The sequence below is a fragment of the Pogona vitticeps genome, chromosome 4, assembly GCF_051106095.1.
Source record: "Pogona vitticeps strain Pit_001003342236 chromosome 4, PviZW2.1, whole genome shotgun sequence".
Taxonomy (NCBI): Eukaryota; Metazoa; Chordata; class Lepidosauria; order Squamata; family Agamidae; genus Pogona; species Pogona vitticeps.
The window spans coordinates 192,344,317-192,371,459 of record NC_135786.1 but is presented as its reverse complement, the minus strand read 5'-3'; the positions used below and the strand labels follow the sequence as shown (position 1 = coordinate 192,371,459).

At 46.4% G+C, this 27,143-nt stretch overlaps 2 protein-coding genes and 2 long non-coding RNA genes across 5 annotated transcripts in view; 2 read left to right on the top strand and 2 right to left on the bottom strand.

The window, feature by feature from the left end:
• LOC140706930 (uncharacterized) overlaps positions 1–15,463 on the bottom strand; it is a 41,597-nt gene extending 26,134 nt beyond the window's left edge. For both annotated transcript variants that reach the window (XR_013545378.1, XR_013545379.1), the window contains exons 1-4: positions 15,376–15,463; positions 14,161–14,492; positions 11,113–11,239; positions 7,683–7,831 (exon numbers count right to left, since the gene is read on the bottom strand). This is a non-coding gene — a long non-coding RNA (uncharacterized LOC140706930). The remainder of the gene's footprint in view (positions 1–7,682; positions 7,832–11,112; positions 11,240–14,160; positions 14,493–15,375) is intronic.
• A 236-nt stretch (positions 15,464–15,699) lies between these two features.
• Positions 15,700–17,513, top strand: CEBPD (CCAAT enhancer binding protein delta). The gene has a single exon (XM_020790936.3). The coding sequence runs from the start codon at positions 15,978–15,980 to the stop codon at positions 16,929–16,931; it is 954 nt and encodes a 317-aa protein (XP_020646595.3). The 5' UTR covers positions 15,700–15,977; the 3' UTR covers positions 16,932–17,513.
• A 2,085-nt stretch (positions 17,514–19,598) lies between these two features.
• The window catches only part of SPIDR (scaffold protein involved in DNA repair), a 260,008-nt gene continuing 252,463 nt past the window's right edge, over positions 19,599–27,143 (bottom strand). The window contains exons 17-20 of the mRNA XM_020790935.3: positions 26,266–26,359; positions 23,961–24,075; positions 22,410–22,463; positions 19,599–20,779 (exon numbers count right to left, since the gene is read on the bottom strand). Of these exons, the coding sequence (XP_020646594.3) occupies positions 20,648–20,779; positions 22,410–22,463; positions 23,961–24,075; positions 26,266–26,359 (395 nt within the window). The 3' untranslated portion in view covers positions 19,599–20,647. The remainder of the gene's footprint in view (positions 20,780–22,409; positions 22,464–23,960; positions 24,076–26,265; positions 26,360–27,143) is intronic.
• On the top strand, positions 21,073–24,751 carry LOC110077639 (uncharacterized). The gene is made up of 3 exons (XR_012086863.2): positions 21,073–21,213; positions 23,978–24,082; positions 24,609–24,751. It is a non-coding gene; the product is annotated as an uncharacterized LOC110077639 (long non-coding RNA).

Sequence of the window (27,143 nt, the reverse complement as noted above, 5' to 3'; positions counted from 1 at the left end):
ATCCCTCACCGCACCTGCTATGGCAGCGTCCTCTGCGCCTGCAGATTCAGCTCCTGCACCTGGCCCTAAAACTAGGGCTAATGTCAAGTCAGCTACGTCTACCCAGAAGGTTTCTAAAAAATCCAAGCCTCCTAAGAGCCAGGCCACGGCCGCCATTCCTCCCCCGCCGTCTCCGGCGGCCACGCCTCAGCTCCAACCGTCGCCTTCCCTGCCTGCTCTTACTCCGCAATCTCCTATTGAGATTCACTCCCAGGCGTCGTCGGTAGCTTCTTCTCCACCATCCTTACCACCGCCGACCGATACGCCGGATATACCCTTCTTCCCATCCCCTAGGAAGAAGAGAGCCAAGACGAAGCATTTGGAAACAGCCTCTAGAGATTCCCGGTCTCCGAGCCCCTCGGGACCGAAGGTCTCCCCCCACGGGGCTCGACATTCTCGCCCCAAGAAACGTAAGAGGCAGGAGGCTATGGAGGACAAAACCGCTCCGCTCAAGCTTTCCAAGAGCTATTTGAGAAAATGGCGGAAGCAGATGCAAAAGCTCTATGACCCGCGGCTTCTTTACAGCCTCGCTACGCGGAGTTCCTCATCCGACTCCTCATCCTCCTCGTCGGTCTCCTCCGCTTCGTCGGTACCGTCGGTACCGTCGGCCCGCGATACCGATGGGGGTAGACGACGACACGCCCACTCGGTACCGTCCCCTTACGATATCGGAGCCAAAGGGTCTAAACCGATACCGGGAGGACCTTCCTCCTTACGGAAGGCAGAGCAACAGACCATACCGACCGGTATACCACGTCGTACCACCACCGATACCGGAGCCGGTACCGCGCCTCTCGGTACCGACGCGGCGCCACCTAAACCGAAGCGGCATCGCGACACGGCACCGCCGAAACCGCGCAAGAAGAAGCGCCGTCACGTTTCCTCTGACTCGGACTCTTTTCAATTGGATCTCCTCGATACCGATACCGATCCCGATACCGGGCACGGTACAGGACACGGTACCGAGCACGGTACCGATACCGGACCGAGGGGCAAGAAGCGCTCTAAATGCAGAGACAAGTCGATACCGGCCCCCGTTTTTCCCATGCCGGAACTCCCGCTCCCCCCGTCCCTCCCTTCTGATCATCCCGAGGACTCCTCCTCCGAATGCTCTTTTTCGGATACTTCGGCTCCTAATGATAACACTCCGGACTCTGCCATCATTGATAAGAACCCGGTTTCTCCTGCGGCCGATTTCCCTAGCTATTCTCAACTGATACATAGAATAGCCTCCGCTTTGGAACTCCCTGTCGAACGTCCGCCGGAAACGGTTCCCGACAAGGTATACGGCGATATTGATGAGGATCAGAACCTACCCATGCGTCTAGCATTCATCCCTTCACTGTTGCGCACCCTAAAGCAACCTTGGGACAAACCTTGTTCTACCCCTCAAATGTCCAGACGGGTCGAGAACTTATACCGGATTCAGGGATCTGAACTGGATTTCCTTGTAAAACACCCTACTCCCAATTCCCTTATTGTGGACGTCGCCCAGTCTAAGTTTCGGCCTGCATCAGCCGCATCCCCCAATAACAAGGATGGGAGGAAAATGGACATATTTGGTCGGCGTTCATATGCCTTCTCGTCTCTAATCGTGAGAGCTGCCAACTATGTTGCCGCTATGGCGGCGTACCACCAACACTTATGGGACTTAGCTTTACCATCCCTACAAGCTGCACCTGATGAGCTGCAACCGAGAGGTCTCTCTCTTCACCAGGAGGCATCACAACTCATTCGTCAGGAACGGGTCACGGTTCGTCACATCTTGGATGCTGCATCCCGTAATTTAATGACGGGTATTGCCATGAGGCGGCAGGCGTGGCTTAAGTCCGCAGCCATTCCTGAAGACTCCAAGGCCCGTATCCTTGACCTTCCTTTTGACGGCTCGGGTCTTTTTGATCCCAAGACGGACGAGATCCTGAAGGGTCTCCATGAAGCTAAAAAGGCTGCCAGATCCTATGCTGCTCAACCGTTCTACAAACAACGCTACCCATGGAAGCGCCCATCTTTTCCCCCGGCTATGCAGCCAGGGAAATCCTATCCCTACAAGCAAAGGTATTCTCCTTCTTCCGGCTACACCACTAGACATGACCAACGACACAGGACACGTGCCACCTTCAAAAAGGTCGACCGTAAGAATAAACAGGGCCTTTGACTGCTCTACAGCCATTTTCTCTCCTTCCTACGCCACCCGCTTGTCCCCTTTCCTCTCCAGTTGGCTTACCATCACTTCAGACAAGTGGGTCCTTTCTATCATCGCTCGCGGTTACGCGATAGAATTTTTGGAGACGCCTCCCCCCCGTCTAGTTCTTACCCCCCCATCCGACCCTCTAAAGCAAGAAGTAACCACCCTGTTACGAAAGCATGCAATAACCAGGGTGTTTCCAAATCCTGCCAATCCTGGTTTTTTCTCCAGATATTTTCTGGTGACAAAGCGGGACGACTCTTTCCGTCCTATTTTGGACCTCAGGCGTCTCAACAAATTCATTCCCTATCGTCGTTTCCGGATGGTGACCTTGGAAAGGATTCTGCCTCTCTTGCGACAGGGCGACTGGTTCGTCGTCATAGACCTCAGCGACGCCTACTTCCACATAAATATCAGGCACGACCATCGTCGCTTCCTGCGTTTTTCGCTGGGGTCAAGATGTTACGAATTCTCCGCTCTGCCTTTTGGACTTTCCACCGCGCCCAGAGTCTTTACGAAGTGTATGGCCCCGGTGGCAGCTTTCCTGAGAACACGGGGCATAGCCGTCTTTCCATACATCGACGACTGGCTACTGGTTGCACACTCCAGACTTCAGGCGGAGCGACACGCTCTTACCGTGCTCCACCTTCTCAAAACTCTTGGGCTGCAGGTAAACTACAAGAAGTCTGTCCTTGTTCCCTCGCCTGTTGCCTCCTACATAGGCGCCACTCTCGACGCCCGCGCCGGCCGAGCATTTCTACCTGTGGAAAGGGCGCGGAAGATGGCTGTTCTCATCAAGAAATTCCGCCCTCTCCATCATGTCACCGCTCACACTGCTCAGAGGCTACTGGGCCTTATGGCCTCCACCACTTCCGTCATCCCTCATGCGAGACTGAAGCTTCGTTCGCTGCAAGTGTGGCTCCTGTCACTCTTCAATCCCCTCTGGGACTTCCCCAAAAAGAGACTCTTGGTGTCCAGGGAGTTGTCGGAGCAGCTGAAGTGGTGGCTCAACCCGGCCAATCTGTTTATGGGACGCCCCTTTGCTCCCATTGCCCTACAAACTCGCATCACGACGGATGCCAGCGACATCGGCTGGGGTGCCCATTGTTGCGGCCTGCAAGTCCACGACCGATGGTCTCCAAAGGAGCTTGCCCTCCACATCAACAATCGGGAACTTCTCGCCATCTTCAAGGCCTGCCGGGCTTTTCTGCCCATCATCAGGGGCACAGCCCTTCAGGTTGTTTCGGACAACACGACGGCGGTCGCGTATGTCAACAAACAGGGCGGTACCCATTCTTTCTCCCTCCTGTATCTTGCTGTTCAGCTATGGGAGTGGTGTCTCCAACATCATGTCTTCCCATCCGCCGTATACATCTCTACTCACGACAACATACTTGCGGATCGGCTCAGCAGGACTGCTGTTACCATGCACGAATGGGTACTGGACCATGCGGTGTTCCTAACACTCTGCGAGCGATGGGGAACTCCCGTGGTGGATGCGTTCGCCACTCACCTCAACACCAAATGCCCCATCTTCTTCTCCAGGGGCGGTCACGGTCCGAATTCGCACGGCGATGCTCTGATGGTGGCATGGAGCAACCGCCTTCTCTACATGTTTCCACCGTTTCCTCTCCTACTGAGAACACTGGTGAAGGTTTGCGACGACAATGCGAATGCCATTCTGATTGCTCCGTTTTGGCCGCGCCAACCGTGGTTCGCGAGGCTCATGTCGAGGGCGACGGAGTACGTCAGGTTACCTTACCTTCCGCACCTGCTCACCCAGAACGAAGGGACAACTTACCACCCGGACGTGCAGTCACTTCACCTCACCGCCTGGAGGATAGTCCCACGGTAGCTCACGTCCTCTCTCATTGTCGTAAACCGTCCACTGACACCCTATACGGGAGCAAGTGGAAGGCCTTCCTGAAGTTCACCGCTTCTCACCAACTGCCCGCGTCGCCCACTACGCTCCATGCTCTGCTACAGTTTCTGGCTTACCTTTTCCAGATGAACCTGTCTCATTCCACCCTGAAGGTGTACCTTTCCGCCATCATAGCCCATCAACCACCAGAGACGGACAGTGCTCTGTTATTCAGACACACGAAGATCAAACGTTTTCTTCGAGGCGTTGTACGCCTGCGTCCACCTACAATTAATCCTATTCCTCAATGGTCCCTCCATACCGTTTTGAACTGTCTCTCAAAACCACCATTTGAACCGCTCGCCACGGTTTCGGAACGCCTCCTTACCCTTAAAGTCGTCTTCTTGGTAGCTATTACGTCAGCCAGAAGGGCCTCTGAATTGGCTGCCCTGAGGACCGACCCACCTTTCTTGCAATTCTTCCGAGACAAGGTGGTCTTGTACCCTGACGTGTCCTTTCTGCCCAAAGTCGCCACGGATTTTCATGTCAAGCAGCCTATAGTCCTGCCAACCTTCTTTCCCCAACCTTCTTCTCCGGTTGAGAAATCCCTCCATATACTCGACGTTCGTCGGGCGTTAGCCTTCTACGTTCAAAGGACTTCTTCGTTCCGCCTCTCCAAGCGCCTGTTTGTCTCTTACCAGCCACCCCATAGGGGTCGTGAAGTGTCCCCGCAAACTGTATCCAGATGGATAGTTCAGGTCATCCGTCTTGCCTATGAACTGGCCAAGAAGCCTCTACCGGCATCTGTTCGCGCCCATTCTACCAGGGCTGTTGCGGCCTCCACAGCCTTCCTCCGTGGAGTCCCACTACAAGACGTTTGTAAAGCCGCCACGTGGTCCACGCCTTCCACGTTTGCATCCCACTACCGACTCGACCTGCGAGCCAAGGAGGATGCCAGGTTTGGCCGGGCTGTCCTGTCGGCTGTGCTGCCGTGACGTTTCCCTCCTCCTTCCAGAGGTAAGCTTGCTAGTCACCCATTAGTGTGATTTCACAGAGTCCACGAAGAAGAAAAAGAGGTTACTTACCTGTAACTTTGGTTCTTCGAGTGGTACTCTGTGAATTCACACGGCCCGCCCGTCCTCCCCGCTTTCCGTCACGACTGTCTCGCCTTTAGAGCAGCAGCGGAATTTGGGGAACTGAATGGCTGTTAGGGCGGGCGGACCATGAGGTCCTGGGGGGGCGGAGCCAAAAGTGTTACTTTAAGCTCTAGAATGTTCCGAGGCCTTCTGCGCAAGCGCAGATTAACCCATTAGTGTGATTTCACAGAGTACCACTCGAAGAACCAAAGTTACAGGTAAGTAACCTCTTTTCTTCTGAGCACAGGCATCTGCGGTTTAGCCCACAGCGCCACCATGACCCCATCATACCTTACCCTTAGCTATTTTGGCCACTTCTTATAGATCAGCTCTGGATGGCCACAATTATGCATACCTGAATAACTATATCAGATGTATACCAATTAGGAGAACTGTTTTTTATAATGCAGCCCCTACACCAGCCTTCCAAATATCTGTGTGTTTCCATGTTGCATTTAATGATTTCTGGGGATGGGTTTGCTCTGCTCAGAATCCTAACACTTCCAAGCAGATCAGTGAAATCTTTGCCCCACCAAACATTTTCAACTACAACTCCCATAATCACATACCCCTGGCCAAGTAGAGAAGGCCAATAGAACTTAAAGACTGAACCAAATGGAAAAGGGGATTATACACTTTTCCTGTGCTATACAGGGTAAGTCTAATGGGGTGTGTTTTCCTGTACACCCATTTGTATATTTTAACTGTTAATCCTGCTGTGCACTAAAGTTAGTCCAGTGTTACAACGGAACATTAAGTTTTCTTGCATCAATGCCACATTGATCCCCTTTGCTGAGTCTTTGGCTGTGCAACATCAATTTATCTATTCACTGGTGTGGATCTGCATTTATTCGGGGTTTTTCCCATCCCAAAAAAATTAGTGACACCAGGAGGAAATCGTTTTGGGCCAGTGGCAGAAATCTGCTACTGTAACAGACATGAACACATCCTACACACACTTGCCATTAAGGGCTATTTGAGCCATTTTGTGTGGACACAGTTTCCTTCAGTGGTAGCCCTGGCACATTCCCAGTCAATATCAAAGGGCTATTTGTATGGAGATATCTCTCACCCCATCCATTATAAAAGGGTTTTTGTGATGGATGACCAACCAGAAATCATTCAGACCCAGGGACTGTGATGATCGTTGCCCTATAATCATCTCCAGGTGGTAGGCCGAAGGATAGCCAAACACTATTTTTCATATACAGTGGACCCTCGACTTACAGATGACTTGACTTACAGACTTTTCGAGTTACAGACTTCTCTGGCCGCAAAATTTAGGTTCAACTTGCAGCCAGAGAATCGACCTACAGACCAGAAAAAAAACAAAAATGGAACAAAAATGGAACAAAAACAGCTGGTTAAGGGATTAATCAGTTTCCAATGCACTGTAGGTCAATGGAGACTTGACCTACAGACTTTTCGACCTGCAACCACTGTTCCAATACGGATTAATTCCATAAGTAGCGGGTCCACTATAATTCCCTGCTGGCATGCAAAATCCCTGCTCACACTTTTATTTGATGGATCCCATTCTGTAGAAGTTGCTGCCTTTCCAAGCAGTGATTCTGACAAACTCCTGTCTCACAAAAGGACCAGTGGGATCAGATGAAAGCTTAGCAGTATCTTCCATGTTCATGGCAAGGCGGTAAACACACAGCCCTCTAGATGTTGCATGCAGCTTCCATCAGTTTTAGCCAGTGTGGGTAGTAAAGAATGCTGGCAAGAGCTGTAGTTCAACAATACCTGCAAAGTGACAAGTTCTCCATCCCTCTTCTAAGGTATAAAAGACACAAAGGAACTTAATAAAAACCTTAAGTGGTTCGCTATGAAAACAGCTTAAAGATTGATTCTTCTTCGTGGCCTCTGTGAATGTACACAAATGGGTTGTTCTGCGCCTGCGCAGGACGTCTCAGAAGTTTGTAGAGCTTAAAAACACGTGATTAGTAGGATATTCCCCCTGTGGAGCGCATGCTTCACCCACCCAAGGTCCTCTCAGTTCCTTTTAGCCGCCGCATAGGTTAGACCTATATCGGACCACTAGAGCAACTTCTTTCAAATCGGTACTCTGTACCTCACCCTTCTTTCTCATCTACCTTTCTGTTTTCAATCAACATTCTCCCATAAGTTATTTTTCTTTTACCCGTTTTAGTTTTATCCCTTTTTGTTCGCTCCTTCACTCTCCAACCTATCCCCCCTCACCCACCTTTCCCCTTCCCTTCCGGCCTTTTATGGCCTCTCCAGCGCCATTCAAGCGGTGTGTGCTCTGCACTAATAAGATCTTGCAATCCAATGGACACGACTGCTGTCTTTTCTGTTTGGGTGAAGAGCACCAGACACAATCTTGTTCTGCATGCGAGAGGCTCACTAAACCAGCCTTGAAACTTCAGGTTCAGATACTTAGATCTCATCTCTGGGAGAAATCTCTTCACCCTCCATCCACATTGATGGAACCTACCTCATCACCAGTTCCACGCTCTGAACCATCCAAATCAATGTCAAGCCCGATGCTGCCATCACCAGGGCAGAAGGAGCAATCCAAATCGACATCGAGACCGAAGTCGGTATCAACGTCGAAAGTCTCTGCTTCCCAGGCTACAAGCGTTCCTAAAAGAAGAAAGTAAAAGAGCAACCCCAAAAAAATCCACTCTCCAAGACCCTCCGCGTGGAGCAACCTCCTCCATAACTTCCTTCTCCAATCCTGGAAGAATCATCCAGGGACACTCACAATTCTCCTTTACTGAGAGATGATCACTGTATACCTCCTGCGCAGGCTTCCATATCAGTGAGTAGCTCTGCTCCCATATGATCCTCCATAGGGAGAAGTCATCTATTATCAAGAGCCACCTCGTTACCATTATGAACTCCCTGAATACCACTACCAACCTCGGTATCACAAACGAGGCAACTACAGCGTTCCATATTACCCATCCTATGATGCATATATCCAAGAGGACATACCAGAACAGATCCCCTACGACAAGCTTAAGAGGGTGCGCTACACAATACTGTACCAGGCATGACATTTTCCTTTGGTATCCCTGCCTCCACCTCGACACTGACATCATAAACCTTCTTCACACGCTCCGCCTTCTGAACAAATCGCTTCCTTAGAACCATCTCATAAACATCATGACACCTTACCAAAACATTCAACATCAAAACAATCTCGACATGAGTCCACACCACCATCGGTATTGCAACATCATCGACCCTCAGTTCAAGCCACCACTACTTACAAGGAGCCACCACCTCCTCTCTCTGATCCCGGCAGATCGCAACACATCAGACCTCATCAACCTGCCTCTCCCTCCACCATCTTCAACAGATCAAGATTCTCACTCCAGTATCTCTCAAGAAACTCCATCTAACATACCTACCCCTGGATTGGATGTGGCTGACAATCACCCTCCTTCTCCATCAGAGGATTTCACCTCCTATTCACAACTTGTTATGAGGATGGCCAAATCCCTGGAACTTGGTCAAAGAACCACCACCACCCAAGCAAGATTTGGTCTTCGAATATATAAATCAGGATAAAACACCCCCGCTTAGTCTTGCCTTCATCCCTGCAATGCTAGGCTCGGTCAAGGAATCCTGGGACAAGCCTCCTTCATCCCTACAAATTTCAAGGAGAGTAGAGAATCATTATAAAATACACAGTACCGACACATCTTTCCTAACAAAGCTCCCTACTCCCAATTCTATTATTGTGGAATCAAACCAATTCAGGGCTTGGAACAAATCATCAGTCGCCCCAACAAACAGGGAAGGTCTAAAACTAGACATTCTTGGGAGACAACTCTACTCCCTCACCTCTTTCCTGATGAGAGTAGCAAATCATCAAGCAGCGATGGGCACATGCCATCATCAATTATGGAATAAGGTTCTCCCTATCCTTCAAATGGTCCCTAAAGCATCTAAAATGGAAGCTCTTAACATCTATACCAGGCTTGTCCAACCCGCGGCCCAAGGGCCGCATGCGGCCCAGGTCAGCTCGTAATGTGGCCCAGTGCAACTTTTTATTTTTAAAGAAATTCCAAAGTTTCAAGTTACACTGCCAGCGCTTGTGGCCAGAATGTGGCCGGGGCATGTCACAACAGTAGAGGGGGAGAGAGGGAAGGAAGGAGTGGGAGGGGAGGGGACAGGGGTCCTGCGTGACTGCATTGTGCCATCCCCGTCAATAGGTGGACCCCCTCCCGGCCCCATAAAGCCACCGGAGTTGAATCTGGCAGCCTCTGCTATCTGAGATCGCAGCTGCCGGTAAGCGCGCTTGGAGCAGGGCTGCGGGGGACGGCTAGGGCTGCCCCCCCATGCGGCCCAAACCAAATGTATGTATGGCCCAAACCAAATTTTCATCTTCTAATGTGGCCCAGGGAAGGTGAAAGGTTGGACACCCCTGATCTATACCGAAGCTTCTACGCTTGCTAAACAACAAAGAATCACATCCCAACACACTGCTGATGCTGCTTCCAAAGCCATGGCCACATCAATTGCACTTTGACACCATGCTTGGCTCAGATCTGCAAGTATCTCTGATGATAGCAGATCTCAAATCTAAGATTTACCATTTGATGGTACTGGCCTTTTCAACCAAAAGACAGGTGAGACCATGGATAATTTGCATAAAATCAGGAAAACTGCTTGCTCTTATTCAACTCAACAACCTTATCAATTTCAAAGTTCTCAGTGGCGCAGACAATTCATCCAACAGCCTTATCAACCATATCAGCAACAATACAAGCCTTACAAACCTCTGATGACTGAACGACCATTTCCGAATCATACTACTTCCATCGCTCTACCTTTTCGAGCTCAAGCCCAACATCAACGTCAACAACCCTTTCAGTGCAATCAAAAGAGGGGTAAGCAATACCCATAATTTTATAAATTTGGCCTTTACACATCCAACATTTAGCCAAACTCATCTATACCCTTTTCTCCAATTTTGGACTCGCATCACTAATGACCGTTGGGTCCTATCTATAGTCGAACATGGCTATTATATAGAATTCCACCATATACCCCCTCTTGGTCAAATTAAATATATCTCCTACTCTTCAGTCCTGGAAGAGGTTCCCTTCTTCTATGCAAACATGCTATCATTCCTGTCCCAATTGGGGCCCTTCATAACGGTTTCTACTCACGTTATTTTACAATACAATGTCCTATTCTTGATCTTTAACACCTAAATTCATCCAATCCAAATGATTTTGAATTATCACACTGGACACTGTTATTCCCCTCCTTTCACAAGGAGACTGGTTTGTTCTCATTGACCTCGAGGATGTCTACTTCCACATTTCCATTCATCTGAAACATCACAAATATCTTTCCATTTCAACAGTGTCACCTACCAATTCTGTTTACTCCCATTCGGTTTATTCATGCACTGATAACTTTTACAAAATGCCTAGCACAGGTAGTAGCATATCTTCGTCTACAGGGAATTACCATATTCCCTTACATTGTCTTACTTGGCTCATTGTCTCCCACTCTTACCAAGCTGCTATCGACGCTACTCATATCACTCTTGATACCTTACAGTGCCTCGGTCTCAAAGTCAACTTCTCCAAGTCTCATTTTGAGCCTTCACAAACAGCCAAATACATTGGTGCCTACGATTCCACCAAAGCCCAAGCCTTCCTTCCTCCAGACCGACTAAAAAAGTTAAAACTGACCGTTCGACACTTCCAAGCCCACGCTTCGGTTTCTGCACACCAGGCTCAACATCAACTAGGTCTCACGGCCTCGTCTACTTCTGTGATTCAACACTCCAGACTCAAAATACGATCTCTTCAATCATGGTACTCCTCTCTTTTCAACCCACTCATAGACCATCCGTCAAAACATCTCAGGCTAACTCCAGAACTTGCCCAACAACTTACCTGGTGTACCTTTGTCCCAAACCTCCTCATCGGCCGACCTTTTCCATCTCTCCAGTTCACTATCCAGGTTACTACCGCCAGTCCTCTAGGATGGGGAGCACACCGCCAAGACCACAGAATCCATGACCTGTGGTCGAAGAAAGAACAATCGTTACACATCAACCAGCAAGAACTCTTAGTAATTATCAAAGCCTTCAGAGCCTTTCAACCTTTGATCTCAGGTCGAGCTGTCCAACTTGCAACGGACAACACAACAGCTATGTACTGTTTCTGGCAGTTCGTCTTTGGGAATGGTGCTACCTTCACCATGTATTTCCAATCACGGTTCACACTGCCACAGAGGACAACATTTTAGTGGACCACCTCAGTCGTCTCACAGTATCAAATCACGAATGGACACTCAACAACTCCATCTTCACTCAAATTTGCAACGATTGGGGGAACAGTAAACAACACAAAGTGCAATCAATACTGCTCCCATGCCAGGATCGGCCCCGATTCAATCGGTGACACCTTCATGATTGATTGGGGAAATCATCTTCTCTACCTATTTCCCCCGGTCCCTCTCATCCAAAGAACCGTAACCAGAATTCGCCAATTCCATGCTGATGCAATTCTCATCGCCCCTTGGTAGCCTCAACAACCATGGTTTACACCTCAAGTCGATGTCAACCACTTTTCTCCGTCTCCCCAACATCCCGAAACTGCTTTCTCAGGATGATGGCAAGATTTCTCACCCAGACGTAACATCCCTCAAACTTACAGCATGGAGGATTCTTCCCCCATAGCAGCCATCATTAGTAAAGCTAGGAAGTCATCCACACAAATTCTTTATAATTATAAATGGAAGTCTTTCTCTACCTATGCTGCCTCTAAAAATCTTTCAGCCTCTCCAACTTCTCTAGATACATTGCTTAATTATCTTTTACACCTTTTCAACCTGGGACTCTCCAAGCCACTCTGAGTTTATATCGCTGCAGTTATAGCTCATCAACCACCAGATGCAGAATCAGCAAAATTTTTCATCCAACCTTGAAAAGATTTTTAAAAGGACTTTACAATATTCGCCCTCCACAGTGACCGCCACTTCCTCAGTGGTCTTTCCAAACTATTCTGAATGCTCTCACCAAACCATCATTTGAATCCATGGCTTCCACTAATTCCAAACTTCTTTCACTGAAGATTCTTTTCCTGGTAGCCATCACCTCAGCTCGTCGAGTGAGTGAGCTTTCTGCTCTCAGATCTGACTCTCCTTACACATAATTCCATACTAACAAAGTCACACTTTATCCAGATGTCTCATTCCTCCCTAAGGTAGTATCCGATTTTCATTTGAATCAACCTATCATCTTACCGTGTCTCTTACCTTCACCTACTTTTGATCTTGAGCACATGCTCCACACTTTAGACGTTCGTCACGCACCTGCATTCTACATAGACAGAACAAAAACTTTCAGGGCATCTCCTCAGCTCTTCATTTGTTTTCATGGACCTCATAAAGGCTGTCCAGCATCATTGCAGACCTTGTCTCGATGGATAGTTCAAGCCATCTCCCTGGCTTATGAGCTCGCAGGGAAAGAGCCTCCTGACAGCATTAAGGCCCACTCCACCAAGAGCTATGGCTGCCTCGACTGCATTTCAGCACGGCTTGGACATTTACAACATCTGTTAGGCAGCCACATGGCCCAATCCATCCACCTTTATCTTACACTATGGACTGGATGTTCAAGCAAAGAATGATGCCCGATTTGGGAGAGATATATTGATATCCTTTCTTCAGTGACGGCCCACTGTAAGTGAGCTTGCTAGTCACCCATTTGTGTGCATTCGCACAGGCCACAAAGAAGAAAGAGGTGTTACCAACCTGTAATCATGGTTCTTCGAGTGGTCCTCTGTGAATCCACACATCCTGCCCATCCCCCCCCCCCCCCGTCCATCATTCCATTGTCTTTATCTAACCTTTTTGACAGTGGCGGACTTTGGGAACTGAGAGGACCCCGGGCGGGCGGAGCATGTGCTCCATGGGGGAAAGTCCTACTAATCACGTGTTTTTAAGCTCTAGACATCCTGTGCATGCACAGAATAACCCATTTATGTGGATTCACAGAGGACCACTTGAAGAACCATGGTTACAGGTAAAGGTAAAAGGTAAAGGTTCCCCTTGACAATTTTTGTCCAGTCATGTCCGACTCTAGGGGGCGGCGCTCATCCCGCTCTTCAAGCCATAGAGCCAGCGTTTGTCCGAAGACAATCTTTCCGTGGTCACATGGCCAGTGTGATTTCGACACGGAACGCTGTTTACCTTCCCACCGAGATGGTACCTATTTATCTACTCGCATTTGCATGCTTTCGAACCGCTAGGTTGGCGGGAGCTGGGACAAGCAACGGGCGCTCACTCCGTCGCGTGGATTCGATCTTACGACTGCTTGGTCTTCTGACCCTGCAGCACAGGCTTCTGCGGTTTAGCCCACAGCGCCACCACGTCCCTCGTGGTTACAGGTAGGTCACAGCAAATTAATTTGAGGTATTTGAGTTTGCTTGAGATTTCTCTACCTGAGTATATGTTTGTATACATTTCTAATTATAGAAACCAATTGTTTCTATTTTTTATTTTTTTATTTTATTTTGGTGGCACATTGCTTGGAAAACACTACTTGTCTAAGTCATGTCTGAGACTCTTCTGAGGTTGTATTGTTTCTCCCTGGAGAAAGAAATCTGAATGTTAAGTAATGTTATCATAATTACATGTAACATTTATGGATCTAATCTATGATGCCTTAGTTCTGTTCTTTCTGGCAAAAGCAGGTGAATTTTTTGCCAGCCATATGATGGCAAAAGAATCACCTGTTACCTTATAGTTTTGCTAACGTTATCTGAGCAGAATACGTTCTCTGTAGCATAGAATGGTATCAACTACTTGACCACAAGAGGGCAATGCGTCCATGGTTCTGCTATGGATCCTGAGAAGCAGAGAGAATATGGGGCAAAGCAAAGGAAGCGAGAAACACGTGCTCCCAACTACTTCAACATTTTCGAAGTTGAACTAACCTTATGCCAAGAGTGGACACTGCAGGCCCAGACTGCCTTTATTTTTCTGCCAGTAAATCTCGTGAAATTGAGACAAATATCAAACATGAGATGCCAGTAACATCTTGAAGGAAGGTGCTTTGTTGACTCCCATATTTTTTCCTAATGTGTATTGTAACACTGTCTGTCTCAGTCCAAATACATGTAAACAGAAGCCTCCCTCCGCTTTTGCCGACTTTTGATGTGTGCCTTGCCATCCACACATGCATTCAACTGACTGTTCTGAAGTTCCACCGAAGGGCGTCTACCCCTTCCCTCCTGTGCTTGTTATCTTCAAAAGCCGAAGCGGTCTACTAAAGACAATGAGAAGAAAAGCAGGGTTCAAACGGTCACTTCGGCCATCTGCTCGTTAATTATTCTGGTCCAAGACCCTTGCAACAACAACGTGCAAGGACTCGAGCCAGAGCGATCCAGGCCAGAGGAAACTCACGACAGGAACAGAAACATTACGGACATGTGTCGGGCAAAAGCTAAGCCGCCAGCACACCCCCGCCTGCCCTGCCCAGCTCACACACACACACCCCCGTGTCCCTCTTCGCCCAAAGGCTGCCGGCTGGCTCGCTCGATCTCTTGACGTCGGACTGACATCAATAGCTGCGCTTTTCCCAAACACCGAAGCGCAAGGGTCGGGAACCAAGCGGCGCTCGCCCCTCCCTGCCTACGAAGCCGAGCTCGGCCACAGACTACAGCCCACGCCAGAGGCTAGCTGGGACGGAGCCTGCGTGCCCGCCCTTCTCTCCCCCCCAAGGCCACCGCGACCCTTCCTAGCACGTTTCCCTTGAACCCAAGGCGCGCGGCTTTTCCAGGGGCACGTACGCCTGCCCAAGCAGCGCGTCCTAGGTCGCGGGTGGGAGAGTGGTTGCGTAGGTATGGCGGGGGCTGCGCGTCCTGTCCTGACAGATTCCCCCCTTTTTTTTTGCTGGCGTCAGCTTGTTTGGACGCTGCCGCCTTTCCTTTTTATCTCGGCCACACACACCCTTTCTCCCGCATGGGGTGGGGGACTCGAGAGCAGGGGACCCCACAGAAACTCCCCGGCGACACTCGGGCTGTGCGCTTGTTCCCGCTCTCCGTGACAGGCGCTTCCAACGAGGCGGTAAGCCCTTCCCTTCGTTTCCCGGGCCGTAAAAGAGCTCCCACCGCAAAGGAGGCGGGGGAAAGCACTTTACAGGATTTTACTTTGGTTTTCTTCCTGGGGGCGCCCCCTTCTTGGGCGGCGGCTGGGAAGGAGGAAGCGCGGAAGCGTTCCCCGCTTGAGGGACCAAAGGTGGTCGAGCAGCAGCGGAGGATTTCGGGCTGGCCACGCTCCGCCCAGAGCCCTCCCCGAAGGCCGCGCCTGTTCCCGCTCCCGCCGCCCCCCCCTGGCAGCGAGACAAACCCTGCCCGCCCCCATCCACCTCCCGGGGCTTTAACCAGCAACACCCTCTCGCCGTCACAAGGGACAGAAGGTGGGGCCCTGAAGCTTTCCATATAAAGAGGTCGAGGAGACACCTCGCTGCCAGGTTTTTCCTTCCACACGCACACGTGCAGTCGGGGCTTTGGGTGGCTCCTGCCTACAGCCCAGCGTGACAGTCCTGAGGAGAAAAAGAAGACCCACTTGGGGAAGGGGGGGCGTAAAGTGAGGCGCAAAGCCCAAGCCCGGCCAGGTGAGGGGCCGACTCACTCGCCAAACCGACGCGCCCGGCGCCCACCTGTGAGCGGGAAAAGCGAGGCGAGAGCTTCGCTCCGTCAGACGCCGAAGCCCCTTAAAGCTCACCTCGCCGCTCCTCCGATACTCTCCAATGAGCGCCGCCACCCTGGAGAGCCTGGACTCGCTGCCCTGCTACCGGAGCTGGTCCGTGGAGTCTACCAATTTCTACGACGCCAAGGTAGGCGAAGGCGGGGGCCTGAGTCCGTCGTGCAAAGCGGGCAACATGAGCGCCGTCATCGTGGTCGAGGAGCCCGGCGCGATCTCCGCGGCCTCCAGCAACGGCAGTCGTGACCTGGCGGAGCTGAGCGCTGCCGCGCCGGCCATGTACGAGGACGAGAGCGCCATCGACTTCAGCTCCTACATCGACTCCATGGCGGCCGTGCCCAACCTGGAGCTGTGCAACGACGAGCTTTTCTTGGACCTCTTCAACAGCAACCACAAGGGCGGCGAGCGCGGCGGCGGCAGCGCGTACGGGGAGTACCTGCCGCCGCCCCCTCCTCAGTCCGGGCCGCCGGCGGCGGGGGCCGGCGGGGGTGCCCTAGCCACCCTGCTGCACGCCAGCGTCCCCCCCGGCCCGCTCCGGGGTGCCATGAAGCAGGAGCCCGACTGGGGAGACGAGGCGTCGGGCTCGCTGCTGCCCTCACAAATCGCCACCTGCGCCCAGACCATCGTCAACCTGAGCGGGCAGCCCACGCCGCCGACTTCCCCGGAGCCTCCGGGCAGCGCCTCGCCGTCGAGTTACAGCAGTCGCTCTTCGGCCTCCTCGTCGCCTGGGGGCAAGGAGCGAACGGTCAAGAAGTGCGTGGACAGGTTCAGCCCGGAGTACCGGCAGCGGCGGGAGCGAAACAATATCGCCGTGCGCAAGAGCCGCGACAAAGCGAAGCGCCGCAACCAGGAGATGCAGCAGAAGCTGGTGGAGCTCTCCGCGGAGAACGAGAGGCTGCACAAGAAGATCGAGCAGCTGACCAGGGACTTGAGCAGCCTCCGGCACTTCTTTAAGCAGCACTCGTTCTTGCAGCACTCCGCGGCCACGGACTGCCGGTAACCGGCTGCAGAGGGAGCTCGCACGGCTGCCTAGGCTTGTGCCAGGGAGACGTTGAACTTTCTTCAGGAATACCTCAGAGGGAGCCGCACAGACTGCAGCAGGGGCTGCATGGGGGGGGGGAGTGGGGATGAGTCGATTGCTCAAGAGACAGTGCCAAAGATGTCCGGAGAGAAAAAGGAAGACTCCTTGTTGTCGTGTTTTCTTCCCTCTCCAGAAAGCAGAAGTCGAGGCTGGAAGGCCAGCTAAGAAGAAACACGCCGTGAAAACGTGTTGGCTTTCACGCGTCTTCTTTCGGAATGGGCTAAGCCTGAGTCTTTAACCACAAAAGTTGCCAAAAACGTACATGAAAAAGCTATGCATTTTTTCCTAAATTATTTTTGTAATGGTAGGGATCTTTTTTATTATATCTTACCCATAATGATGCAGCTATGGTACTTTGTAAGAAAACTAGAATGATTTCCAGACTTTTCAAACACTTTTTATTGTAAACTGCCAGAGAGGAAAAATAGACTGAGCATGCTCAAAACTTTTATATAAATTTTTACAGCATTTCTAAAAATAATAAAAAATATCCGTTTGAAATGTGCTTTGATTTTCTGTTTGTTAAGGTGGGGACACACAAACTGAACAGCTTTCCATGCAGAACTTAGGCAGTTTCTTGATTTCAAAACTGGTAAAACAAGTGATTGATGCATTTACATAGTCTGCAGTATTTTTGAACTAGAAGTTCAAACATTCGCTCGCGAAGGCTTTCATGGCCGGGACCTAATGGTTGTTGTGGGTTTTTCGGGCTCTTTGGCACTGTCCTCTGAAGATGCCAGCCACAAGAGACTGGCGAAACGTTAGGAAGAACAACCTTCAGAACACTGCCAAAGAGCCCGAAAAACCCACAATAACCAGAAGTTCAAACAGCTTGTTGCAAAAACATGCTTCTTACAGCTTTCTGCTGTTTTACTGCACTGCTCATGAGTTAATATGATCTACTAATTTTATAAGAAGTTATAGTCCTGTGACCCATTTTTTGGGGGGGGGGCATTAAACATATCAGAATAGACTCTGAGTGCACATGCATAGGATACCATTAAGCCAACTAAGCAAACTTTGTGGAACTAATCCTCATGTGCTGTCAAGTCAATTTGGATTTATGGCAACCCTTTTCCAAGGTTTTCTAGGCAAAGAATACTCAGAAGTGATTAGCATCTGGGGAAGACCCTGAGACTGCAGCTTGCCCAAGGCCACACAGGCTGGGTCTACTAGGAGGAGGCACAGTGGAAAATCAAACTCCCAATCTGACTTTGCAGCCTACCAAACCACCAAGTTACCCAGCCAGCTTAGTGGAACTGCAGGTATATAAATGAATGTATATGGTGCTAGAGTGTATTTTACATTACATAGGAAAAATGTGCAATTTCAAAGTGAAATGTACAATATAGTCCAAGCAGTCTCCTCTTTACACAGAGGACACCATTGTGAAGTGGCAAGAAGCCAGGTTTGGCTTTTTAGAGGCCCCAGAAATAGTACTAAGCAATGATTATAATGAGGCATGAGGAGACAAACTAAATCTTGTAAACAAATACAATAAATATGATTGGTGTTTACAGGACTTATGTGTAAATATCATGATAGTTTGTTTTCAAAACTACGGGCTACTTTTATTTCAAATAACTGAAGAGAGAGCTGGGGAGGGTGTTAGAAGTGTTCACATTTTTTTCTCCATTGTAATGCAACAGGCATGTTTCAGTTGTTTAAAAAAACCTTGCCCCAAAATCCCTTTTAGGAATTACAGTGGTCTCACGCCATTAAAAACATGAACTGACTTTGAAAGATGCAGAGCCCACATTTCATAGGGGTTGTTCCTAATTCAAACAGAATTTTAACTATTCTCAAAGGTGCATTCACTTGGAAGGTACATTCACATATTCACTTGAACAAGGGTAAGAAATATGTGGTCCACTAGATGTTGTTGGACTCCCAGCTTCCATCAGCAATGGGGCCAGGACAGCCAAGAATAAAGAATGATGAGACTTGCAGTTTCAACAGCTGACAAAATTTGGTAGCCCAGTACAATTAATACAGACATTGCTTTGAAAAATTTAATATGTAACTATAAATTTACTGGACATAGGGATGCTCAATATTTTTTATTTCTCTCTCCCCTTCCCGCCATTAAGCAAAAAGGCCAAGATGAAGGAGCCACATTATGGTAATATTTTATACTAGCAACAGATGGATTCCCTGCACCTTTTGCCCTACAAAAAAGAACAGCCGATAAAAATACAGGACTCTGCATCACAACTGGAGGAAGACAGCAAGGTCAACCGATTTCAATGTTCCACCTTTCATAATCAGGAGGGGCATATAACTTCACTTAAAACATTTATGTCCCTTATTTATTCCAGGTGTCTACATAAAGGAAATTTTAAAATGTGGCTAGTATCAAATACAATTATTCTGAAGAGAGCTACTGTCTACAGAACATTATGCTGAATAAGACAATTAAGATACCACCAGACTTCTAAGAGTTACTCAGAAACAGTAACTTATGCTCTGCTTTTCATAATATTGTGTAATACAATAGCCACTTTATGGAATTCTGTATTCAGATTATGATTCATTCTGTGCATGTGCCCTTGACACCTTTTATCACATCACCAGAAAGCAAAACACTTTAATTATTTCGTTTATTTGAAACAAATATAAACCATCATTAAAAGAAATACAGATCTCCACTAAAACATGTTGGCTGGTATCCTATTACCCAAACATAGAGTAGAAGACAATAATTTCCCTAGCAGGCTTCCCATCACACTGGTTGCAAGATCAGTCACATACCTGGTCGTACAATGGGAAAATCTCTCCCCCACCCCCGACAACACTCATCTGATTGCCATTCTGCACATAATATAACTCCCCCCCCCCAGCTTTCCATGCCACCTGAAAAAAAATCCAGGAGGTTCTCAGGATCCCTGAAGTGGTTTTGAGAATCCACAGCAGATGCAGCAGGGAAGAGGAATTGTTCCCTTCCAGTTCTCCAGAATCCCAACATTTCACACGCTGAAGTCCACCATGAGGATCTTGCACATAGCTCAGAAATTAATTTTAAAAGCTTTTACAAAAAGAGGCAATTGTTTAATATCTACTTAGAAAAATTATATATATTGGCCCCTGAAACTCATTGGTTGGAATATTACTGGTTTAACTTGTCACCACAAACATAAGTTTGTCTAACTTGCTACAGGTAATTGCAACTGATTGACAAGGTGCATGGAGGCACATACGGAATGCACAAACCAAGCATGCAACAAAGGCACAAGTCATCACCAGTAAGATTCTGGACATTATAACAAAAATAACTTCAAGAGTAATGAAAAATATTGTTGGAAGTACCATTTGCACTTTACTACTTTGAAAATTACTTAAGTACAACAGAAGCATATACACCATGGGAAATTAAGCAGCTGCTGGGTCAGCTGATTTCAACAGGAGAAATTTAATATCTTGGCTGCTATTCCTCTCACTGAAATCAGTAGACTTCAACTGGAAACTTAATGTCTTGCTCATACCCAACATGGAAGTTAAAAAAAATTCTTTGACAGATGACTGAAAAATAATCTCTTCCTAGTTAAGTATTTACTTGCCTATATAATACATTATCTACAAGTTTAGTTTGCAAGTTACATATTACAAAGTTCATAGGGTAGCAGACAGCATTTCCTTTAGCTTCCTCCTACATCTGGGAGAATAATTTCTTCCAGTCCAACACAGCTAGATGGGTGATTGGTGGCAGACTGAACAAAACAATTTAAAAACCCCACCTCTTTTCCCAGCACGCTCTTCAATTCATAGCACTGTAATGAGAGAGGCACATTCATTTAGACAAACAACTCTGCACATTTTGTCCCAGCTAGCATAAAGTGTTAAATGTAAAGTGTTCTTCAAATTTTAAAAAAAGTTTATTGTTTTTAATTCCTCAAAAAGCAAAAGAGTCTATGTACAGTCCTAACAATAATGAAATATTAACTACAGTGGTGCCTCGACTTACGAATGCCCCTACTTACTACCATTTCAAGTTACGACCAGCTCCACTTACAAACAGAAAAAGGCAGGGAAAAAGGCGGGAAATTCAAATTTCTAACTGTAGGAGGCAACGAGGCTGCTTCTTTGTAGCTCTTTTGCCCCAGCAGTTAGAGAGTGTGCTGTGTCATTGGAGGCTTGGGACTGCCTCCTTCTGCTTCTGAGAGGGTGTGTGTATTTGCAGGGAGGTTTCAGGCTGCCTTGTAAGGTAAGGTGCTGTTTTCTGCTTTTTAAAAACTGTTCTGGGTGCTTTTGCAGCGTGGCTTTGAGCTGGGGGGTTATGTTTCTGTGCTTTGATGGGTCTTGGGGGTTTGTCTGTTTGTTTGGTCCCCATCCCATTTCTGGTGGGTCCTGGGGGGTTTGGTTGCTTTTTGGATTTCCCCCCATTTCCGATGGGTCTTGGGGAGTTTGTTTGCTTTTTAGCCCCCCCCCCATTTCTGATCCTGCACGATCTGCTTGATTGCTTTTTGCTTTGTCTTGCTTGCATTTGCAATGGGTCTTGTGTGGTTAATTGGTTTTTGGTTTTTCTTTGCATGAGGTCTTGCATGCTTGATTGCTTTTTGTTTTGTCTTGTTTGCATTTGCAATGGGTCTTGCACGGTTAATTGGTTTTTGGTTTGTTTTCTTTGCATTAGGTCTTGCACACTTGATTGCTTTTTTGCTTTGTCTTGTTTACATTTGCTATGGGTATTGCATGGTTGATTGCTTTTCTCCCCCCCCCCTTCGGCTGGAAGGGATTAACTGTGTTTCCGACTGCTCTTCCAGTGATTTTTGTTGTTGTTGATTTTTTTCTTTGGCCGGAATGGATTAATTGCATTTCAGTGCATTCCAATGGGAAATGGTGCTTCGACTTATGACCATTTCGAGTTATGACCATCTTCCTGAACCAATTAAGTTTGTAAGTCAAGGCACCACTGTACTTTGATCAACAACTTTCAATCAAACACTGAGAAATGCAGTTTCACAATATTCAGTTAACTTAGAATGCAGTCCTACATGTGGGTTAATTTGGAGTATAATCTGTTGAATCCAATGGGGATTACTTTTAAGTTGACATACATAGTATGGTTTATTGAAGTCAAAACCAAACTATTTATAAAACCAGGGAATTTCCCTTCAGTAATACCCATAGAACCAGATATCAATTGCTTGGTATTCATGGTTTTCTACCATAGATTCAACTGTATACTAACTTTTACTGATATTTCAGTAATCTTAAACTGTTACTGCTCACTGAGGTTGATTTAGAACAGTATCCTTTATATAATTTATATAATTTAACAATTAAAAACCATCACCTTTATAATTACATGGCTTTCAATGAAATCTCCATATAGCTGGAATTAGAATTAAAAGAATATTTTTCCTAATATTCTTTAATAAATGTATTTTTAAGTAAACATACCCCATCCTCATTGGGGGAAGGCTCCAGAAGTGAAGAAATTGTCTTTTGTAGCAGCTGGTATTATAATGGAGAGAAATGACAGAAGAATTCCATTTAAACATTCTCTAACCCCCACTACAAATAGTCATATTTGATAAACATTTTTAAAAGTCATGTTGCCATCTGTTCTCTTGCTTATGGTGAAATCATAGGAGGTTTGTTTGTCTACTTAAGGTCTGAATTCTTATAAGCAGTTACAAGGATAGGTAATTTCACACAAAATACCTGTCTTAACATTTCATGATCCCATGAAGACTATAACAATAACCCAGCTTTAACATTATAGTAGAAACATTGTTTCAGAAAGGAGACAAAGCTGTGCAACAGATTAAGAACTAGACTGGACATGAATGGCTCTCAAATCATTACTATGTCATTAAAGATAATGGCTGGCCTTTGGAAAGTCACTGTCTTCCATCCTGACTAACTTCACATGATTGTTATGATGCTACAATAAAACATATATTGTTATCTGCCCTTAGGATATTGAGCAAATGTTCAGCAAAACTTTACATTCTTATTCCTTGCTCAATGGAGAACTGTCACTTCTTGACAGTTTCTCTCCCACCCTAGCCACTGTAAGCTACATTACACCAACATTCTTGGGTATAACACTCAGCTGGAAGTGTACTGGAGAAATAACATACTATTTATCAGGAAAATAAAGGTGGGCAGACTAGTTCTAGGGAAAAATAAGTACTAACAACTGTAGTAACTTTTACCACCATGACACCAAATTCAGTATGGGCTTTAATGGCCAGAAGGACACCTAGGGACAATACACAAATTGCCCACTCATTCACTGCAATGAATAAAAGGATTGGGGATGTTTGAAATGCTTTCCATTGATTTGGTATCTGTGGGCACACAGACTTAGAGATGAACATGATTCCTTTTCTCCTATAGGCCAGGTAGATTAGTGTCTATGTCATGACCATCTAAATAACAATCCACACCTATACATGTCAATCAAGATCATCCAAATCATGGGTAGGCAGGATCTACTTTTTCTTATAGGGTCTATTTTTTCTTCTTCCCTTTTTGAAAAAACCTGCACCCTTGAGATCTACCAAGCAGAGCCTAGTGCAAAATACTACATTTAAGACTAAATCATTAGGAGGCCTATTTTGGGTACCAAAATGGGCAGCCCTTTCATACACAAAAAACCCTCACTTCAGCAAATTTAGGATGCAGTATCCCTTTGTTGACCTGATCAGAGAGACTTGCCAATCTATTGGAGATCGCTAAGAAATCTAGCACTACAGATGTACCTTCTGCCCACTCCATCAAGATGTTTTTATGTGGTACCAAAAAAAACAAACCAAAACAAAGCAAAGAAAATACCACCCAAAAAACTCTGACTAAAGACTGAACAGTGTAGTTAAAGTGAACACTTTGCTTCAGCTAGGGCCATATATGAAATGTTATTTCGTTCCAGAACACTTGAACTGACACATCAAATGTTGCCACAGTTGAGTAGTTGTTATCATCTGAACTCTGTTCTTCTCATACCTTTATTTTTACTGTAGACAGTGGTCTGGATGGGCAATGCACAAAGACTTCCAAGTGCTTCTTGACAACTGGTGAAATTATGGCTTCACAACACTGACTGCAATAAAGCAATCCTCTGAAATGCAAGAGAAAAGGTCCATGCTGTAAGCCAATATATTCCTTAGTTATCCGTCTTTTTGAGAATGACTATGTTACTTTCAAGGGACGTGATGACGCTGCAAGTTAAACCGCAGAAGCCTCTGTGCTACAAGGTCAGAAGACCAGCAGTCGTAAGATTGCGACAGAGTGAGCTCCTGTCGCTTGTCCCAGCTCCTGCCAACCTAGCAGTTTGAAAGCATGTAAATGAGAATAGATAAATAGGTACCACCACGATGGGAACGTAACAGCATTCCATGTCTAGTCGTGCTGGCCACATGACCACAGAAACTGTCTTTGGACAAACGCTGGCTCTACGGCTTGGAGACAGGGATGAACACCATTCCCTAGTGTTGGACATGACTGCAATAAATGTCAAGGGGAACCTTTACCTTTATGTTACTCTCAAGCATGTTATCAAGCTTTTTTTTTTATTTCTGACTGTTAACTGGAAGAACTATTCTTCATATTTTTTCTACTTGTTTTTTGTTTGTTTATTTTGTTTTGCCACAGCATGCTGTGATCCTACAGAGCCCCAGAATGGAGCTACACATAATGAGGCAAGCAACAGATTCTCAATTCCTCGTCATGAGGAAGGGAACATTTACAACATAAGGAAGATCAGAGGTGCATAGCTCTGCATTACAAGAAAGAAACTACTCTTCTCCCACCCAGGCTCCAAGATGGGAAAACCAACTTCAGGAAGAATTCTGGTTGCGGGAGGGGAATATATTTACCTAAGAGAATCAGCAAATGTGAGAAGAGTTAAGCACCCCATGATGTCCTGTTGATCTCCTGCTGCATTCTTGTTAATAAGCAATAATGTTCTTAGGAAATTTTGCTGGTTCTCTTTAAGTATCTTTATTCTGCTATTCAGCCAAAAAGGCTCCTCAGATCAATTTTAAAAAGTCAGTGTCTTCCCCAGAGACTTACGATAACAAAACATGTGACACAAAAGGAACAAAGGATGAGGAAGGATGAAGAAAGCCACTCAAGGGACAAAATTCTTAAAAGTTATGTACTAGTTCTTTTGACAACCAACTGGAACAAAAATAGCACAAGTAGAGCCAAATCAAGCTAGTCTTTCAGCAGAGGCTATGAAACTGGTCCTGCTTTCCATCTGTCCCTCTTTTGCAGTCAAATGGAGTGGACTGGGAAAAAAGAGGTTGGTTATATGGTGAGGAAATTAACCTATTTTGCTTTTCCCCATGAATATTTATTGAAACCCCTTAATTTCAGGCTCTCACATATGGCAAAAACCACTGACAGCCCCATCCTCTGGACTGTGTATTCCTTTTTTAAAAAGTCCTAATGCTGTTTATTACATGAAGTGGCAATATTTTTGTGTGTCCTTAATATACTCTCAATTGATTCCAGTAGGTGACCAAGGGAACCAAGTGGTCTGGGGTGCAGAGGGAGACAGAATGGGAATACTTTCTACTTTCTTCACACTACTGACACCTCCATAAACCTGCTTCACAACCTCAATATCCACATGGATAGAAGTCCAAATAATGCTTAATGAAACCCAGTTTGGCCCCTTAGTTTTCCCCTCTGACCTCTCATTTTGGTATTCCCTGCACTCTTAATCAAACTACATGAGCATCAGAAGTTGAGTAATTTGACTAGAGGGCAGGAAATGGATGGGAATTGTGGGAGGCACAGAGACATTGCAGATTTTCCTCTTCCTGTAAAGAGTTCTTGTGCTGGTTGCACATGTAGGCAGGAGAGGCAAAAACGAAAGAAAGCAGGGCTTTGTTATGCACAACTGAGATTTAACTATATTTGAGCATCAACGTGTCTGAGTATTCTGCTGCTTTCCTGAAAATTATTAGCTGGGTCATTGCACAAAAATGCTGAGGGGTAAAAATCTGTGAAAAAAAAATCTCTGGTTTCCACAATGTTTGAGAACAACTTTCTGGATTGGAGTTTTCTGAATAATTTTTGGACTGAAAATATTAACAAAACTGTTGCAACATCTTGAATGAAATTAAGCATGCCTATAGACCATGAACCATCCATCACTGCTCTGAAGGATCTGATCTTATCATATAACTCCTAAATTTCCTGATGGCCTTTGATGAAAATCTCTGTCAAAAGATTTTTGAGGCTCACAGTGCCTACAGGATCATCTTCATCTATCTGCCAGTTGACATAAGGATATTCTTACCTGCCTTGTGGATGCTGCTCCACTTTTCCACTGCCACATCTGTTACATGTAGGCCAGGAGAAGGCCGTCCTTTCATTAACCCCAGCTATAACGCCTTAGACAAGGGGGAAAATGGTTGCATCGACTTAATATACATTGACTATGCCCACCTTTGGTAGTTGTATCAAAGTTCAGAACTATAAGAAACCAACTCTCAGTTGTCATACATTTAACCTCCAAAATATTAACAGTTCTTGCAGTAGATGAGCTATTATTGTAACTCAATAAGCCAAGATACGAACAAGACAAGTTGCTTGAATTTATATATTCCCTTTGCTCCTGTCTTTAGAGCAAGAGAAAACAAACCAGGTAATTACCTATAAACTATAGGTTCCTTAGTCTATGCACTTGGAAACGATAACTTCTAGATCTGGGGAAATTAGCATATTAGAACAAATTAAAACCATCGTTCAGTACCTTGCCTTGTTGCAAAGTGCTTTAAGTGGTTTCCTCATTTTAATGAAACAAGAAACTATTATTAATCGAAGAATATCAGGTCTGTTTGCTTACAGTGTAGACAATAAGGTTCATCCATACTTCATTTCATTAATATAAAATGGAATAATCTAAGCATGCACACTGTTTTAATGTAATATATAATATAGTCAGGGTAAAGAGGAAAAATTAACAGGCGTTTCCTTAAAACATTTACATGGCAACAGAAGTTGCTCTTATTATCCACATAATTGGGAGCGAAACCTTCCAAAGTAACGTTGACATACGTGACTAGAAACATAAGGGGATTAAAGGTCAAAGAAATATTTTAGATCACTAGTAAGCATTGTTGCTACTATCAAGAATCAAGTACTTGGGATATTTTATAGGAGGGCTGTAAAAAG